Raw genomic sequence first — 17,532 nt, 5'->3', positions numbered from 1 at the left:
GAGAAGCACTGTCAACTCAGCGGAATTTTGCCGCTACAACAACAAAAATAACAACAACATTGCTTAAAACCGGCCGGTATTTACGACCTGGCATGTAACAATAATTTTCGATCAATGACAATGCCCGGCTTCATGTTGCAAGACCGGTTAAAAACTATTTGGAAAACAGCGGCTAGGAAGTTTTGCTTCACCTGCCTTACAGCCCAGACCTTGCATCCTCAGACTACAATTTATTCTGGTCGTTACAAAAGGATATCAATGGAATGATATGCACTTTATTTCATGGTATCAAAAATTGACTTGATTCATTCTTAGCCGCCGAGCCGGCACAATTGCTTTGGAATGGAATCCACAAATTACCAAAAATATGGGAAAATGTTATAGGAATGGGCAATATTTTGAATAATAATATTATACATGTTTTTTTATTAAACGTTCAAATTTTTTAGAAAAAAAGCAGAAATATAAATATAGAATATTCACCAATATTTTTAATTTAATATACATACATATGTATGTATGAATATATAAGTTTGTATAAATTTGTTTAACATTACAATACCCATTTATACATATACATATATAAATCACCATAAATAAAATTCTTTGGAAACGGGTCTTTCCAATTATAACTTTCTATCTCTTTTCTCTATCCATCTATGATTTCATGATTAACATAACTGAATATGTATATAAGCATACAACTCTTTTATCCCCAATTTCGTTGCTCTAACCAATTAACGACCGAAGATCTTCATTTCTTACATTTATCAAAATTTGTATATGTATGTACATATGTATGTATATTACACTGTCTGTATATAAGTAGATCTAAAAAATTCTTAGACCCTTCATTCTCTTTAAGCAATATGCATAAAAATTTGCAATATCATTTGATTTTACCTGTTGCAGGGATTGCAGATTGTTGTTGTGAGCATTTGCAAAAATCGAGAATATATTTAAATCACTTCCAGACTCTTCTGGGTCGTAGCGACATTTCGCTTTCACATTCATTAATTTGGTCACCTCACCAAATAGCTGTACCAGCTCGACTTGTACCCAATAAATGCCACGATTAAAATATAGCGGTATCGTTTCCATTCTAACCGTGCCGTTCTCCACATAGTAAAAGCCGCGCGTAAACGGGCACGAATTGATGAAGGTACTCTGCAGTATCGTTTCGTTTTTATACTCCTCCTTCGTGAAATTATGCATCATTTCCATGATTTTGCAAAAGTCCAAGTTTTTGTGTTTAAATATGTTCACCGATTTCTCACCCAAATTTGTGCCGATTTTGCGTATAAATGCGTTGAAGAGTATTTTCCCCGGGAATGACTGTAGCGCTGTGATATTATAATAGACGCCGATATTATTTTCCACACGATATGAAACCTGCAGAGCGTTCGGCACAAACGATTGCGAATAGAACTCTTCAAATTGTAAAAAAGTCTAAAAAATTGCATATAAGAGTTAACTCTAGTTATATATGTATATATATTTAGTTGTTGCGTAACTATGACTTACAGAAGTGACACCAAAACTTTTGCCAGTCCATGAGTTGGCTGTGAAAAGCGTCATCAAAGTAAATTCCCACAAATATTGCATTTTACTGAACAATAATATCACATCTTTTGCTATTCATAAAAGTACACATATTCATCGTTTTAGTATTTTTTAACTCATTATACCTCGATTTTATGTTATAATCTGTCTGATCTAGCAATTATAGATATACGTACAGTAAACATTCGCTTTTGTGAACAAACATAAAAATATCTCAAACTATTTTAGATATTAAAGAGTTGTGTAATAAAACAAAACACAATTTTCAAAACGAACTTAAAGGAAATTTTTAAATCGAAAGTGGAATACAATGATATTTTCCGAGTTTCCACCCAATTTACCGACTTTCGGATCTAATGTATTGTGCGCCCAAACACCTGTATTTGGAAATTTGTGAGTCGGGAATGATCCGATAAGTACTTAGTCCACATTAACATTTTGAAAACAGGGTGGTTTATTTGGCTCAATACTCTTAACCCAGCAATACTCCAACTTCTTTAATGCGTGTAGAAAATAAGTTTTCTTTAGGTCAGATCCGCTCGCCGAGTAACTTTTCATGTTTCGAAACAAAAAGAAATCGCATGGGTAGAATATGATGGAGGGGTCAGCAATTCGTAGCCTAATTCGACCAAGTTGGCCACGTTACCAAAAACCGTTGCCAAATTGAAACTCGTTAAACAATTTTTTGACGATCGCCATCGAAAGAAAAAAGTCACCGAACATAATATCTAAAAGCGAAACTTGGAGCACTGACCTACGGGTACATTGAAAGATAAAAGTCACCAAACTTTGTATCTAAAAACGAAACTTGGACCACTAACCTATATTGAAAGAGAAAAAAATATCAAAAATTATATTGATATTCCATTTTTCTACAATCCGGGGTGCCAATACAAAACTACGATTTGGATTCGATGAAATAGTGTTTCCTGGTTTGAAATATTTTTTATACCTCAACATGTCTCCATTAGGTATCATTTTATTAAACATATTTTGCATAAGAAATGAAATAGGTATTTTCATGAAACAATATAGTTTTGATAAATAATAAAAATTGATCCCTTCCATCTGGCATATACTATATGTATATATATTTTTTTATACACATATGCAAACGATGCTTATTTCTATCATTTGCTATATACAAGTATGTACATATATGTACATACATATTTACAAGGTATGCTCGTATTCAAAACTGAGAGTAAAATTTAAGTATCACACTTTCGCTTTTTTTAATTATTTCACATTCGTGTTAAATGAGCATCACGATGAGTATTTAAATGGCGAGATGTTTAACCACTGATAGTAATTAACTAATGTCTAATTACACGCTAGTCAAAATAAATTTATGACTAAATTATTATGTTTATAAAAACTAATAATTTGGCTACTTATTGTCCAGTAGTAACTGTGGAGTATTTGGAAAAAAAAAACAAAAACAACATTCATAAATATGAATTTTGTAATTATTTTTACTGTTATAGGCTTATTTTGGGAAAAATATATTTTCAATAATCTATCACACGAAATGTAATCCCAGTTGGCAAAAATCCTTCCATTTGGTGTGCGCTACCCAAATGATTTGAAATCTGTAGTAATATTATTATAGTACAAAGAGGTAATGATTATGAGTTAAAATGTTCTAAGAATCAATTTTATAATATTTCACATTAAAAAATATAATTGTAACCGGTAGTAACCGATTTGGAGCAGATTAAATTATGTTTTTTTTTTTAAATAAATTTCAAAAATTTCCATTTTTTCAATTCACATGCCTGCAAACAGCTTGTAAACTTCAACCTCATCTTCATGGAGCGAGAAGGTTAATGACCTAAAATGAATAAAATACATATATGTACGCGTATAACTTATCGTATACAAAGGAAACTATTTATAAATATACCCAACTTAACTCAAAAACGCCTAACTACAGTATATAAAATATAGCTTTTTAAATAAAAAAATAAATTGTTAAAAGTTGTAACTTTTTCAGACATACTAAATCCTATGCATTAATTAAAATATATGTATATATTTTTTCCAAGAATTTCAAAAGAATTCGGAATCCAATGACGATCAATCATGAGTAATGTAAAACCTGTAAATGTCATCACTTTGTATCCGATGGCAGCGTGGAAAGTAAACACACATCGATTTCACTAGAAATTTAATAGGATTACATATGTATATACACATAACTGTGTATAACAGTACCAGGCAAATGTTATCAAAAATCATTAAGAAATTATTTAACCTACTACTCTATACATCCATCGACATCGATTATTTTTCATGCAAATTGATAGGAGCAAACAATAGGGCGCAAATAAAATCTGCAACGCCAAGTGGTGACTCAAGTTGCCTTGTACGCCCATTAGCTAATCTTGAGGTAAGAATCGCATGATTGCACTGCGACAACAAAATCAATCATTCAAAAAAACCAAATAGGCATTGATGCTCAAATAAATGTACACCAACAGTATATATATACAGATGTGTTTATACATACATATGACTACATACATAAGTCAGCAAACTTTTGTTTACTAAAGTAATTCATGGCACTCTTAATCAAACTCATAAAGCTAACACCTTGAAATCCATGAACAATTTTAATTAAATGAGACAAAGCAAGGCATGCAAACTGAGCAGTTCATTCAAATATAGAGTTGTAGATTTAATATTAATTTCATAAACATTTAATATATGAACTCATAAACAAACATATTAGCAGTACTTATTAGCTTTTCATTAATTAAACTTAATATTTCTGTTTGATCAATATTTTTTTTATGTATATTCAGCAAAAATCAAGTATATATTGGGTAGTCGAAAAAGTCTTTTCGTATTTTGTCAATAGATGTCGTTGCAGTTATATATCTCAGGTGCTACCAATCACATTGTGTCATACCATATAGTCACGCAATATATGTATATTTATAAAATATATAAATATATATACATAGTTAAGAACTCATATTGGTAAATAAATATGAGCTCTTAACCTAAACAAATTTACCAAATCCATTAAAATCTAACGAAAATATAAATATTTTTAAATTTTTTAGAGCGTTTGTTCTGTCAACAAAAATGCATATAAAATTTTATCCGACAATAATGAAACAAGTAGGGAAGGCGTAAGTTCAGGTGCAACCGAACATTTTATACTCTTGCAACTTGCAAGAATCAAAGGCAGGAAAATACTTTAAGGTGTAAAACGTCAACCAGATGATCGAAATCCAAATAATTATACTTTCGACACATGAAGATTGCATCTATGACCATTTTGCATGTGCTTTGGGCTGCCACTGTATGTTGATAGCAAAAAGAACGCCGACCGATATTAGCGCGACCTCTTCGTGGCATCGTAACAAATTTCGATCTGTAATTGATCACTTTGTAAAACACATACATATTTCACTATATATATCTTTTGAATGAAATAAGGAAAGAAACATTCAAATAATTTTTTAAATCAATTGCAAAACAAAATCAAAATTGAAAAAAATGAAAAACACACTTTTTGGAAATTTTGGCCGTAAGTCGTTTAAAATATGTATTATTTTCTGATTTTTTTTTATAAACCAGTTTGGGTTTTTAGAAAAACAATATCGAACGGTTTAGTCAGCTACAAACCAACAAAAGCCCAATTTATTTTTATATGTAAACCGATTTTTTCTATTAACATGCCACATACTAAAAAACTTTTATCTATTTTTCCCAATACCGCATACTATTAACATGCCACATACTAAAAAACTAACCATATACAGCAAATTCACCCGAACATCCGGGTTAGTTATATAAGGGCTAGGTCAAGTTTTTGCACAAAAACACACTGTTATGAGTAAAACACGCTCTCTCATTTTTATTGAGATAAATCATATATTGGTTGATATAACCATGGGTGACTTTATAACCCAGAAGTTCGAAAATCTTTTTATTAGGTATATGGGGCTCAGGGAAGTATTGGCCCAATTCAAACCATTTTTGATACACAGAGTTGCTATTGTCAGAAAGGGATTCTCTCAAAATTTCAATTAATATATGTATGTATATCATATATGTATGTATAACTGGAAAGTGAAAGGATCAAGTGGAATTTAAAATTGTGGTATGTATATGGGAAGTAGGCGTGGTTGTTGTCCGATTTCATCCATTTTCGTACTGTGACATAAGATTGTAAGATGAAAGCTACTTACTAAATTTTGTCGAAATCGGTTGGTCGGGTCCTGAGATATGATATTTTACCAAAAAATTGGCGGTACCACGCCCATCGTCCTATCACATCGGATAGCTCTCCATTAAACTCTCTCATAGCATCTCGGTGATAAAATTTAATATCTCTGGCGTATTTAGTTATTAATTTATCGCGCTTTTAGTAGTTTTTAACAGTACTGTTATATGAGGCTTGAGCGGGGCTATCCTTCGATTTCATTCATTTTCACTGTCGGCAGAAGTTCTTATTAGATTCGCACCCAGCAAATTTGGTTGTTGCAGCTTAGGAGATATGTACATTGTTAGAGGGCGGGGCCACGCCCACTTTTTCAAAAAATTTACCACAGGTGCCATGCTACTGCGATCCTCTGTGCCAATTTACAGCTTTACATTTACATACTTTAGTGCTTTATATCTTATTTTAGTGCTTAAATATGGTCCTTTACATGTTTTCGGTTAATAGCCATTTGTGGGCGTGCCAGTGGTCGGATTGCTGTCATCTACAAACTTGCGTTCATCTACAAACTCGTAATTTTTTTGTACTAAGGAACCGCCATACCAAGTTTCATCGAGATATCTCAATTTTTACTCAAGTTACAGCTCGCACGGATGGACGGACGGACAGACAGTCGCTTAGATTTCAACTTTTCTCGTCATCCTGATAATTTATATATACATATATAACCCTATATCTATCTCGATTAGTTCTGGGTGATACATACAACCGTAAGGTGAACAAAACTATTATACTCTGTAGCAACAGGTTGCAAAAGTATAAAAAAGTAAAAGTTATGTAAAAAGGTCCCCTTTTCTGAGTAAAAAGTGAAGAATTTAATTCCTCTCTACAGCAGTCCAGAGGTTCAAAAATAATATATAATCATGATCCCGTTCGGTTCCAATTGGAAATCGGTGATTTGGTCTAACTTAAGAGATTTCTTACTCGTTTCTTAAGTAATCATTAATAAAGAGTTCATCTTCCTTCTTTCACTTTTCCTAGTAATAAAAGAGACAGCGCATTGCACTTTTTTAAGTGTTTCGAATAAAATTGTACAATAAGTCATTTCTGGTGTCAAAATTTTAATTATGGTTCAGGAAATGACAATACTTTATGCACAAATTTTCAAGCTGATTGAATCGCATTTTCGATAAATACATACATATACATATGTATGTATGTTATATATGAGGTATAGTTCATATTGTCAGTCTTTGCATATTGGAGTTTTATTTTTAGCTTTTTCCTAGTAATGTTTATACCTTTTTTGGCGAAAATAGAGATTTATTTATTTTGATTCGGGTTTGCCATAACTTGCGGATATTACTTTGTAATCGAGCTAATCCACTTTAAAAATAGTTCAGTGAAATTGTTTCGCAAACACGAACAAAGGGCGCGGTATGTCAACTTATGAGCTTAGCCATACATCAGTACTCACTTCCATGTATACATAATTTTATTTGCGTATATGTATATAATGATGTGTGTTGCTGACCGACTGACCAAAATTCATTGAGCCTCTTCAACGATCACTGCAGTATTATACGACACACATACAAAGGACTACTTAAAAACTTGTACTTGCTACCAAATATCGCGTACATTACTGTATTTAACTGTAATTACATACATATGTATGTATTTATGTATGTATAAGTGCAATATCTCAAGCACCTGCATTTATATGCGTAAAAGCAACTACTGATCTGGTCAATACATATTTATGTTTATATATCCGTGTGTACATATGTATATGTATGTAATATCCATTATAATGGGTCTGGTTTTGCATTTCTTGTTGACGCTTCTTCTTCTTCTGTCTACAATACTGATTTAACAGTAAAATGCAGTTAGCAATATATTTTAATATATTATGTACATACATACTTGTACATACATCGTGAATGTGGATATACTTCTTCAGCATTTGCTTATAAACTTGGGCGTAGTGCAATTTGTTTATAGTTTTTATTTATTTTGTTGGATTTACATTTGTTTATTTTATCAGCAGTTTGGTACTAAACGACTTTGCCTTTTTCACTTTTGCTTTTCATATGTCATTTGAGGCATAACGACAATTTAAATTTTGTTTTTCGGCCGAAAATCCATCGCACCATCAATATCGTCCATCGAAATGTCCGAAACGTTCGATGGTGTAATTTATAGGTAGATACGTGTATATTATTTGGTTATACCAAGTAGTTGGCGGTCATTAACGATACCCTTTCTGTAATATCTGCGCATATAAAAGCCTGATAGCCACTGCAGTCGCCACACAGTCAGTTGTGAATTGAACCACTGAGGCAACCAAAAATTGCAGTTCAACGGATTTAACCACATTTGAAGAAGAAGAAGTGAATAACAAGTGCTTAAAATGAAATTCCTCGCTTTGGTACGTTACAATCAGTGATAGAGATTTGCGTGAAAAAAAAATTTAAAAAAATAATATTTTTAAGTTTTTTGAGTGAAAATATCAAATGCTTAATTACGCGAGCAAAATAATATTGGATCGTGAATTTAGCAACTTATGCAAAAAAAGACACTAGTTCTTAGCATTAAGTTGTATAAGAAGAAAGGCACAGATAAAGCCAATATTGAGCCGAGCCGGAGAATTCCAAGTAGAAGATTTAATAACAATTTTTTTTAATATTGAAGTAAAATAATTTTGGATAATTTTTAACATCATTTGCAAGCTACTGATCAGCCTTACAACCTAACCTCACCTAAATACAAGTAATAGATACCTGTAGTCAGTGTTATTAATTTTTGTGACAAGAAATTAACTAATATCCGGGAAGGCTGGTATGAACTGATAAACTCAATACAAAAAGTTTTTCAAGGATTCTCGCTTTGTCCTGCGCACCAATTTCTTGTAGTCCTTTAAGAGATCTGTATATTCGTTTCAACTGTTCTTGCTTTCTGCTTGCTTGGCCCAGTTGAAGCAGAGTCTTACTTTGCGTCTGCAAGACCCAAGCTCCTTGTTACACCACGGGAGCTTCGTTTTGTATTTGTGTCGCGCATGGAATGCGTAGTGAAAAGCTGTATTTAAGGCACGCTCTTTTCAAGGTCTTCATGTGAGTTGTACACGCAAGATCTAAGTATCTTGCTTAATAGTATCTGCCTATAGAGATCCCAGTTTGTATTCCTGGGATTTCTCCTCATTCTTGATCCTTGCTTCTGATCTAATGGAGAAGTAGATGTATCTATGGTCAGAGAACGACGCTGTGCTTAAAAACCCGCAGTTTTCTACCAATGCATTTCTACTTGTGTATAGTGTTATGGAAGTGGGTCCTATGTAGGTAAGTTGAGTTGAGTAGTGACTCACCTCGATGACTGATATCGGGGTTGTCCCAACCGTATGATGGGCATTTGCATCGGCGCCCACCTCCAAAGCCTACATCTTTCTGCTGGATGTAGCCGCCAGCCTTTGGAGCTCTGCCGTTGGCACCTCGCATTCATATGGCATATAGCAGGATGCAAGGAGTAGAGACTCATCCTTGGCACTCGTCACTGCCACAACCGTCAGATCATATGTGGAAAGACTAAAGTCAATATGAAGAAATAGATTTTTATTCATCAGTTCGGGGTGTATTTTGCTTAATTTCGTGGCTTCAGCCCAGCGACCTCGTTACCCGATCCAAACTATGCTCGAAGCACGGCGTAAGCGATCTTTCTATTGTGGAAATTCACTTCGAGTACCCTCAGCTCTTGGTTTTGGACCATCAGACTGCTGACTGGGTTCTTTCACCACCTCCACCTCCTATAGGACAAGTGAAGTAGGCATGATCTCTTCTATACATCATCACCCATCTCCAGCGTGTTTCTATTGCCGTCCACATATTTGTATTTCGCATTTTTATAATTATTAATTTTTCTGACTAAAATTATTCTGAAACAACTAAGGATTTTTGAAGGGTATTTTGGGAAAGTATAAGTAAAATTTGTGAATTTATTCGTTATTGCCAAACAATTCTAGAAAATGCCGTAATAAACTTTTCAAAATCTATCAAATTGCTAGAAAAATAAAATAATTTTTTGAAATAATGAAATTCGTAATTTGAACCATATTATTTTTTCTGAAGCAATGCATTGTAAATTTAGGCTTCAACTTCTCAACTTAAGTTTAATTATTAATTGCTAGTTTTAGTTATTATTTTTTTATATTTATTTCAGTAAAATAACAAAAAAATTGAAAATCAATAACCTGAAATTAAAATTTAAAAAATATATTTTTTTTATTTGAATTTTATTGCTGCTGGGTGTTTAATGCTAACCTAAAACATTTCTTCTTTTATGAATTTTAGACATTGTTCGTGTGCTTGCTGATGGTTGCGCTGGTAGCAGCCGCACCCGCTGAAGAATCCCTACCGGGTGGTATTTACGAACAGGATGAGCAAGGGCGGCAAAACTTCTTCAAACTGAAGAAGATCAAGAAGCTGCTTTTGGGTTAATCAAAAACCATTTACATACATATATGCAGCATATATGTGGCATGTGCTTAAATTCTTATATTAGGTTTTATCACTCGAATGTGTTCATAGTTATTTTTACAATTCGCTTTTTTTTTATTATAATTTGTTGAATTTGTTTAGCAACTAATTTTCATACTTAGACGCTGTTAAAGACCGCATAAGCTCATCTTTTTATTTGTACAACATAAGGAAATTATTTTTGTAAATATCCCACACACATACGACTATAGTTCTGTAAATATTGATTTTCAATAAATATAACAAAAATGGAAAAAACAAATTTTGACAAACAATTAAAGTGAAGGTGTTAAATTCAAGCCAAAAAGCGCTTAAGCGGATATTTGGATATTCGTGCGAAACAGGTTTGTTAAGAATAAAACTTTTCGATTTTAATGGGTTTACATAAAATTTGTTAAGCGTACGAATTTTGCTTGAAAAAAATTTACATAAATTTTATTTTTACTTTTTGTGTTTCCAAAAATATTTATGTAAATGGATTGTTTGTAAAATTCGTTTATAACAGAGTTTAAGCAGTTTAACAGTAAAATTTTGGTAAAAAATAGATATTTTCATAAACCAGTTTTAAGATTACTTTGATAAATATTGCGCTGTTAATGGTGAAGGGGAGATTGTGGAATGGGCAAACATTTACATTTCTCTGCGAATTTTAATGAATGGGTTTTTGCATAAATTTCACCGCGCTTGAACCTTTTGTTTGTGACATTAATAGCTTTCTTATTCTAAAATCTATCGGTTATTCCAGAATATCACCTTCTATAGCTACGCGTGCGCGTTTGAAAATAAAACTTTAATAAGTTATATTTTTTCAGTTTTTATTTTGTAATAAAATTCGAAATTTCATATCAAGTAAAGGTCAGCAGCCTAGGACAAGCAAGCGCTTGAGTACCTTTTTGATTTTTTTTTATGATTTGAAGAAAAAAACTGCTTAGTAAAAGCTTGAAGTTCTAACTCAGAAATAAGAATAAAAAGAATAGAAGACATATACATATACTATATATTATACGAGTATATGTAAATACAGCGATTCATTGTTGTTGTGTAGACTATTTTCGAACCAAATGGGTTTGGTTTGCATGTAAATATGCCCGGCTACATAGCATGCCAACAGTTTGTCTTTGGTGATAGAAATTCATAAAAATAGAAAAAACTCAATTTATTTATATGTGAAGACATAGTACAGACATACATACACACGCACATAAATAAATATATTATATATAGTTAGTGGAAACGCAATTAAATATTTACACTTTAGTAATAAATGTAATTTATTAATTTATTTTTTTCATCTTAAAAGTAACATATTATTTAGAGTATTGAAAGTTATGAGCTGATATTTTCTTATATACTTTTTTACTTAGTGTTAACATAAATTTTAAAATAAACGACGTGAAAATACGACGTTTATGGGTTTAGTATGGCGGAAGTTTTTTGAATAACGGTAATGTGATGATTCGGCATGTCGTTAGAATTAACCCAAGAACAACAATTTCTTAAGCAATTTCAACTTCAACAGAATGCTCTTATCATCGGTGGCTTCGATAGTGTCGTGAGCACCCTCAATACCTTCGGGAATGGCCTCCTCTACGGGCACGGCGCTAACAGCCATGAAGAGCGCGCAACAAACAAAGATAGCCTAAATAAGTTTGAGAGCAAGCGAAAAAATATTTATTAGAAATTTTCAAAATTTTAAATATTTTTTTTGCATTTTTTAAAGACTATTTTTAAACATTTTTTGTTATAGCTTTTTATATCTACATTTTTTTAATTTTTTCTTTTAATGTTTTTTATATCTAACATTTTTTTTTAATTTTTTTTAATTTTTTCATCTAAATTTTTTTTTTTTAATTTTTTACTTCTTTTTTATTATTATTATATTCGTTAACACGTAAATTTAACTTATACTTTAATTTTTGTAATTTCATTAATTTTACACGCACCAAAAGCAGGAATTTCATCTTGTAAATGTTTTTTGTCGAAATGTCTTTAACTCGAAACCGCGTAGGTCCAATGGTAAACTTTAACTGATATTCAGTTTAAACTTAGTACTACTATTTATACCTAGTCTACTTGAGTACGCTGTCGACGTTGACTGCTGACAGCGACGCTGCTGCGGCTGACACAGCGAGCAACGCAAAAATCTGCAGCACCCACCCTAGCAATAAACGTGCGGTATGTATGTATGTTTATATGTACGAAAACCTATGAATGTATGTATGTATGTAAGCATATGATGCGCGTACTACCTTCATTGATTTAAGTCATATTGGGGGTGCCATTAGTTTTTTAACACATTTTTGAGCATTTTGTTGCGGCTTTTTCTCCTGTTCTTTTAACTCTTCCGCTGTCTTGGTTGACGCTTTCCGTTTAACGAATGTTTTTTTTAAGTGGCAGTTAGTACTCGGCAGAGACGATTCCAACACATCTTTGTATTTGATTATTGTCTCTAGTCTAAACATTTTTTTACACAACGAACTAATTCTTTTGTGTTTTATTTGACGGTTAAGTCACGTATGCACACGCGCTACATATCTTTTCACATACATATGTACATGTAAATAACTTATCGCCAAAAATATATCAAAATTTAGTTTATTTGCATATTGGCATCTTAGTAGAGATATTTTATATATTCTAATATTATTTCAAAATTTATGGAAATACATAAATAGAGCCATGAAATTAATTTTTGAAAATCATTCTTTACCTCTACACATCATAGTCCGCACACATTTTGAGGACATTTTTTTAAGTGTTATCAAACTTAATAGTTAAAAAAGACAACAATATTCTAAGCAGAAGTAGAAGTGAGAGATGATTTAAAAATATTTTTAAGGCACAATTACTTACGGGGTAAAGAAACGGGTTATTACTTAGTTTAGTCATAAATTCTTTCATAAAGTTTATAATGCATACATACAACGAGGACAAATTCGCAGAAAAAATGCCAGGTGATGAGAGAAAAAGAAACGGTCGTCCCCTCGAGCCATAGAAACTATTCGTGAACGCATTTGCAGAAATTCACACAGAAAACAGAAAATTATGTCAAGCGATATACATATTAACCAGATCAATGTTAAGACATGTTTGAGATGAACTCGACATAAAACCTACTGATGGACAACTGGTCATCTTCTGAAGCTTGAAGCAAATTGATCTCAACAGATGCAATCAGCTTCTCCGGTCAGCGGCCACGAAAGTATAATATTCAAAATTTAAAAATTGTTCAATTTTTAAGAATTTTTTAATAAGCAAGATAAACACTACTGTGGTCCGGTAGTGTAAGCTACATTAAGCTCCTTACAGAAAACTACCCCTCTAACCAACGGTTTCTAATGTTTTTATTTTTTCTTTGGTTGGGAGCATGTATGTAAATATGAAAAAAAAGACAAAAAAATCACATCAATAAATTTTCAAACTTCTTCGCAAATTCATAGGTGTAATATAAAGGCGAAATTTACATAATTACATAAAAAAATTTAAATTGATTTGTGTATTCCAACCGAAAATGCACTGATCTCAAGCAGGCAACTGTGTACATAGTATGTACATATCTAAGACATTCCACATATAATTATGACACTTGATTTCACTCTTCAAGCCTATTTGGTTATGTAATATATGTAGTTATGCCGCTATATACTTAACCTTTACTCTAAATGAATACCTGAACATATAATAAAATGAAACGAAAGAGAGTTATACCTTGGTTATTAAAATAAATATAAAAAAATGTCAGCACAGCAGTACGAATAATTAGTAAGATCAGCGATGACATTGTCGATAATATTTCAGTTGCCATAGCATTTGCAGCCGATGGCGCTTCAGATTGTGAATTAAGTAATGAGCATTTATATATTTAGTTCGCGAAACAATTCAAAAGGAGATGGGAACACGAAGAGCAAAAGGAATGGTAATTCACGTATTTTTGCATATGCTTACAAATTTTACTTCAACACACCAACCGATTCATCCATATAAACTAAGAAAGTTAAAAAAATAAAATGACAAGCATAAAAAAGGCGACAGAAAGCGATACCCTGATTCACAGTATAGCTTTATATTGATTTTGATACATGAACTACATACGTAGATCCATCCACCAAATACATTTGGCGATCGTATAGAAATTAATGTATTAGGAACTATTCTCTACCATTACTAGTATATGCACATATGTATGCATATGTAAATATTGCACGCAAATATGCCAAGTCATTGCAGAAAATAAAAAAATAAAATTACTTACCAAAAGGCTGGAATATATGTAAATGTTAATTTATTGTGGGAAGAATATAGACACAGAGTTTGTAAGTAACTAAATCACACTTTCAAATCAATTATAATGGATTATATGTTTTTTTTAATTCTTTCAAAAATCACAATGTCATGAGAAATTCTTATCCAAGCTTATTTAAATCAGTAACATATGATTTGACGACCATTTCCTGTCAAACAATCGATTTCCGAGTATTACATTGAACATACCACATACTGATATAATTTTTACAAAATTTGTATAAAAAAGATAACTAGAATGATATTACAAATACAGATTTGAAATATACCAGATCTTTCGTATTAAATTACAACATCCAACTAAAATACATAAATAAATATTTTAATAAATATAACGCTTTTCATCACCTTAAACGCTCTATTATAACTCTCCACATATTTAGATTCTTGACAATTCTTCAGTGTATTTCAATCTGGAATGGCAACACTAGTGTAGTCCAGAGGAGAAAAGTAAAATCAGCATAAATCCAGAAAATTTTCTTTATTTTTCCAATTACAACAAAATTACCTCATTGCTAAATACTAAACGTTAAGCTGAAAAACTTAAAAAATTCTAAATAACCGTGTAAAAATGACTGGCTCGTTTAGTGTTAAAATAAAATCGAAGAACGGCCAATTCATTGTGAAGGACTTGACTGCTAAAACAACGATTGGCGAATTGAAAGCAAAAGTTTCACAATTAACTGAAGTGAAGGAACCACAATTGCACATACTCGCTGGTTTTCCGCCTCGTCCATTAGATTTATCGCAAAATGCACATTCTATATCGACGATAGGAGTTAGCAGTGGTGAAACATTAATTGTCGAAGAGAAACCAGCAAATACAGCCGCTTATTGCTTAGAGGATGATGAAGCCCTTGCGCGTAGATTGCAAGCCGAAGAAGAGGAAGAGCAACTACGTCAAGTAGTTGCTGAAGCTACAAGGACAGAAGGTGCCAATGGTCCACAAGCACCCGTTGAACTTCCAAGTGGTTCCAGCGGAAATTTTAATGGAATTTTACTCAAAAAGGTTGTACCGGCAGATAATTCTTGCCTTTTTACGAGCATACGTTTTGTGTTAAATGGCAAAATCGACAATGAAGGCAGTGAAATGATGCGACATATTATTGCTCAAGTTGTATCTGCTGACCCACAAGAATTTAATGACGCTGTTTTGGGCAAGTCAAATTCTGAATATTGCACATGGATACAAAAACCCGATTCGTGGGGAGGTGCAATTGAAGTTTCAATACTCTCCAACTATTATGGCATAGAGATCGATGTTGTAGATATACAAAATGCTATTATTAATCGTTTCGGTGAGGATAAAAATTATGGACTACGAGTCTTTCTACTCTTCGACGGTATACATTACGATCCCTTATACATGGAAACAGTAGGTGTAAGTAATAAACTTTGAACCGATCGACACATTTCATTTATTTAATATTTTATTAATTTAATTTCAGGGCGGTGCACCTGCAACAATATTTCCAATCGAAGAATTGGGTGTATATCATCAAGCGGAACAGTTAGCTAACGAAGCAAAATCATCAAGACAATTTACCAATGTTGATAAATTTTCTCTGCGTTGCTTGCAGTGCGATGTTATGCTGGTTGGTCAAGTGCAGGCACAGCAACATGCTAAGTCGACCGGTCATACTAATTTTGGGGAAATTTAATACGCCGTAATATTTAGTTCGCTCTATTTCTTCGCTTTCTTCGTATTCGCCTATTACGTACTCACATCCTAAGACTTGCGATTCACAGATTGAATAAAATTATATAAGAGAGACCAGAGACAAACGAAGGGTCGTCCGGTTTTCTTATAATTTTCACAAAATTGTCATCATAGCTGCGTTAGAACTTCACATCTCATGACATTACTTATTATTTTTAAATGAAATTGTTAATTTCTGGATATTTGTTAACCCAGTTTAAATCTGCAAAAAAATAATAATATTTTGAACGTTTCATATAACGTTCTATAGTAGCTTAGCTAATCCAAAAAGTAGCATAAATTGCTTCAAGCCAGAATTTTAAGTATATTTAAGATGTTTACAAATAGTTTGAAATTAATAACAAATTACTCTGGTTTGCAAATATGTAATACCCAAATGTATTTATGCTTTATTTAACTAAAAATCGTTATTCTCCGCAGCATCAAACGGTTTTATATTTTCATGAAAATTTTTATGCATATACATATGTATGTATATGTAGTGAACTTAAAAAAGGGAATGCTATTCTGCCCAAATTCGCTATGGAGCAGGTGCCCATGGGGGTGTCATCGGTGCAGGATTTTGTAAATATGACATCACTACCGCGCTAACGGATAACATAAAAGACGAGAGAACCTGAACAAAGAAGATAGAAAGTAACTAGGAGCACAATCCTGCTGATTTAACCTTTATATTTTATTACCTGTTTTGCGTCATCACTGACTCTTGAACTAGCAAAGCTAATACAAGAACAATATAGAGCAAACCAAGCACACCATTTAAGCTTCATCATCAGTCCACACATCGAGAATATCATGCCTAAAAAATAAAAACTTTGTTGCAATTGTATATATGGTATATAAATATTGCATGTAATTAATACCCAAAATATTCATATAGTCAGGCATAAGATCTTCGCTGGAACTTCCCGCTTGACCTTGGTTTTGTGGGGCCTTATAGCGGTTGACCTTTTCTTTACGGCGTGGATCCACTTGCATGCTCATTTTATCTTATTTATTAAAATTACTTTTTATTTGTTACAAATAGGTTAATCACTCGTACGTAAAGTCGTTGTCAAATAAATGTCATAACTGAAGTGACAGCAAAGACACAAACCGATTATTTAAGACCAATGTAAACAAATTGCTTACAATTATTAAAAAAAAGTTTGAGATTAAAAAATAACCAGACAAATATAACAGAACTATTAAAAAGTGAATACAATCAAAAATTTGTTGAGTTATATTAAATACATTATTTT

At 32.3% G+C, this 17,532-nt stretch overlaps 4 protein-coding genes across 4 annotated transcripts; 1 reads left to right on the top strand and 3 right to left on the bottom strand.

The window, feature by feature from the left end:
- Positions 1-311: 311 nt before the first annotated feature.
- LOC126761813 (uncharacterized) lies at positions 312-9,234 on the bottom strand. Its single transcript, XM_050478219.1, has 4 exons — positions 9,105-9,234; positions 1,525-1,634; positions 904-1,449; positions 312-335 (listed from the first exon to the last, which is right to left on the bottom strand). The coding sequence occupies exons 1-4, from the start codon at positions 9,232-9,234 to the stop codon at positions 312-314; spliced, it is 810 nt and encodes a 269-aa protein (XP_050334176.1).
- A 2,281-nt stretch (positions 9,235-11,515) lies between these two features.
- LOC126761333 (uncharacterized) lies at positions 11,516-12,285 on the bottom strand. The gene is made up of 2 exons (XM_050477398.1): positions 12,213-12,285; positions 11,516-11,908 (listed from the first exon to the last, which is right to left on the bottom strand). The coding sequence occupies exons 1-2, from the start codon at positions 12,228-12,230 to the stop codon at positions 11,744-11,746; spliced, it is 183 nt and encodes a 60-aa protein (XP_050333355.1). The 5' UTR covers positions 12,231-12,285; the 3' UTR covers positions 11,516-11,743.
- Positions 12,286-14,977: 2,692 nt separating this feature from the next.
- Positions 14,978-16,672, top strand: LOC126761313 (ubiquitin thioesterase OTU1). The gene is made up of 2 exons (XM_050477368.1): positions 14,978-15,952; positions 16,020-16,672. Exons 1-2 carry the CDS (start codon positions 15,143-15,145, stop codon positions 16,230-16,232), a joined length of 1,023 nt encoding a protein of 340 aa, XP_050333325.1. The 5' UTR covers positions 14,978-15,142; the 3' UTR covers positions 16,233-16,672.
- On the bottom strand, positions 16,641-17,363 carry LOC126761331 (protein Asterix). The gene is made up of 3 exons (XM_050477389.1): positions 17,155-17,363; positions 16,975-17,090; positions 16,641-16,907 (listed from the first exon to the last, which is right to left on the bottom strand). Exons 1-3 carry the CDS (start codon positions 17,273-17,275, stop codon positions 16,812-16,814), a joined length of 333 nt encoding a protein of 110 aa, XP_050333346.1. The 5' UTR covers positions 17,276-17,363; the 3' UTR covers positions 16,641-16,811.
- Between the last annotated feature and the right edge of the window lie 169 nt (positions 17,364-17,532).

The sequence above is a fragment of the Bactrocera neohumeralis genome, chromosome 6 (assembly GCF_024586455.1).
Source record: "Bactrocera neohumeralis isolate Rockhampton chromosome 6, APGP_CSIRO_Bneo_wtdbg2-racon-allhic-juicebox.fasta_v2, whole genome shotgun sequence".
Classification (NCBI taxonomy): domain Eukaryota; kingdom Metazoa; phylum Arthropoda; class Insecta; order Diptera; family Tephritidae; genus Bactrocera; species Bactrocera neohumeralis.
Note: the sequence above shows the minus strand (reverse complement) of the source record. Positions and strands in the feature narration are given on the sequence as shown.

What these genes read in the sequence shown, in the direction of transcription:
- LOC126761813 (XM_050478219.1), bottom strand. Translation starts at nt 9,234, where the DNA reads ATGCGAGGTGCCAACGGCAGAGCTCCAAAGGCTGGCGGCTACATCCAG. An exon ending in CCCCGATATCAGTCATCGAG is followed by an intron (nt 1,635 to 9,104) that starts GTGAGTCACTAC and finishes TTTTATGAATAG; the next exon opens with CAAAAGATGTGATATTATTG. An exon ending in ATCTGCAATCCCTGCAACAG is followed by an intron (nt 336 to 903) that starts GTAAAATCAAAT and finishes TCCATTCCAAAG; the next exon opens with CAATTGTGCCGGCTCGGCGG.
- LOC126761313 (XM_050477368.1), top strand. Translation starts at nt 15,143, where the DNA reads ATGACTGGCTCGTTTAGTGTTAAAATAAAATCGAAGAACGGCCAATTC. An exon ending in TATACATGGAAACAGTAGGT is followed by an intron (nt 15,953 to 16,019) that starts GTAAGTAATAAA and finishes ATTTAATTTCAG; the next exon opens with GGCGGTGCACCTGCAACAAT.
- LOC126761331 (XM_050477389.1), bottom strand. Translation starts at nt 17,275, where the DNA reads ATGAGCATGCAAGTGGATCCACGCCGTAAAGAAAAGGTCAACCGCTAT. An exon ending in TGACTATATGAATATTTTGG is followed by an intron (nt 17,091 to 17,154) that starts GTATTAATTACA and finishes TTTATTTTTTAG; the next exon opens with GCATGATATTCTCGATGTGT. An exon ending in TCAGTGATGACGCAAAACAG is followed by an intron (nt 16,908 to 16,974) that starts GTAATAAAATAT and finishes TTCTTTGTTCAG; the next exon opens with GTTCTCTCGTCTTTTATGTT.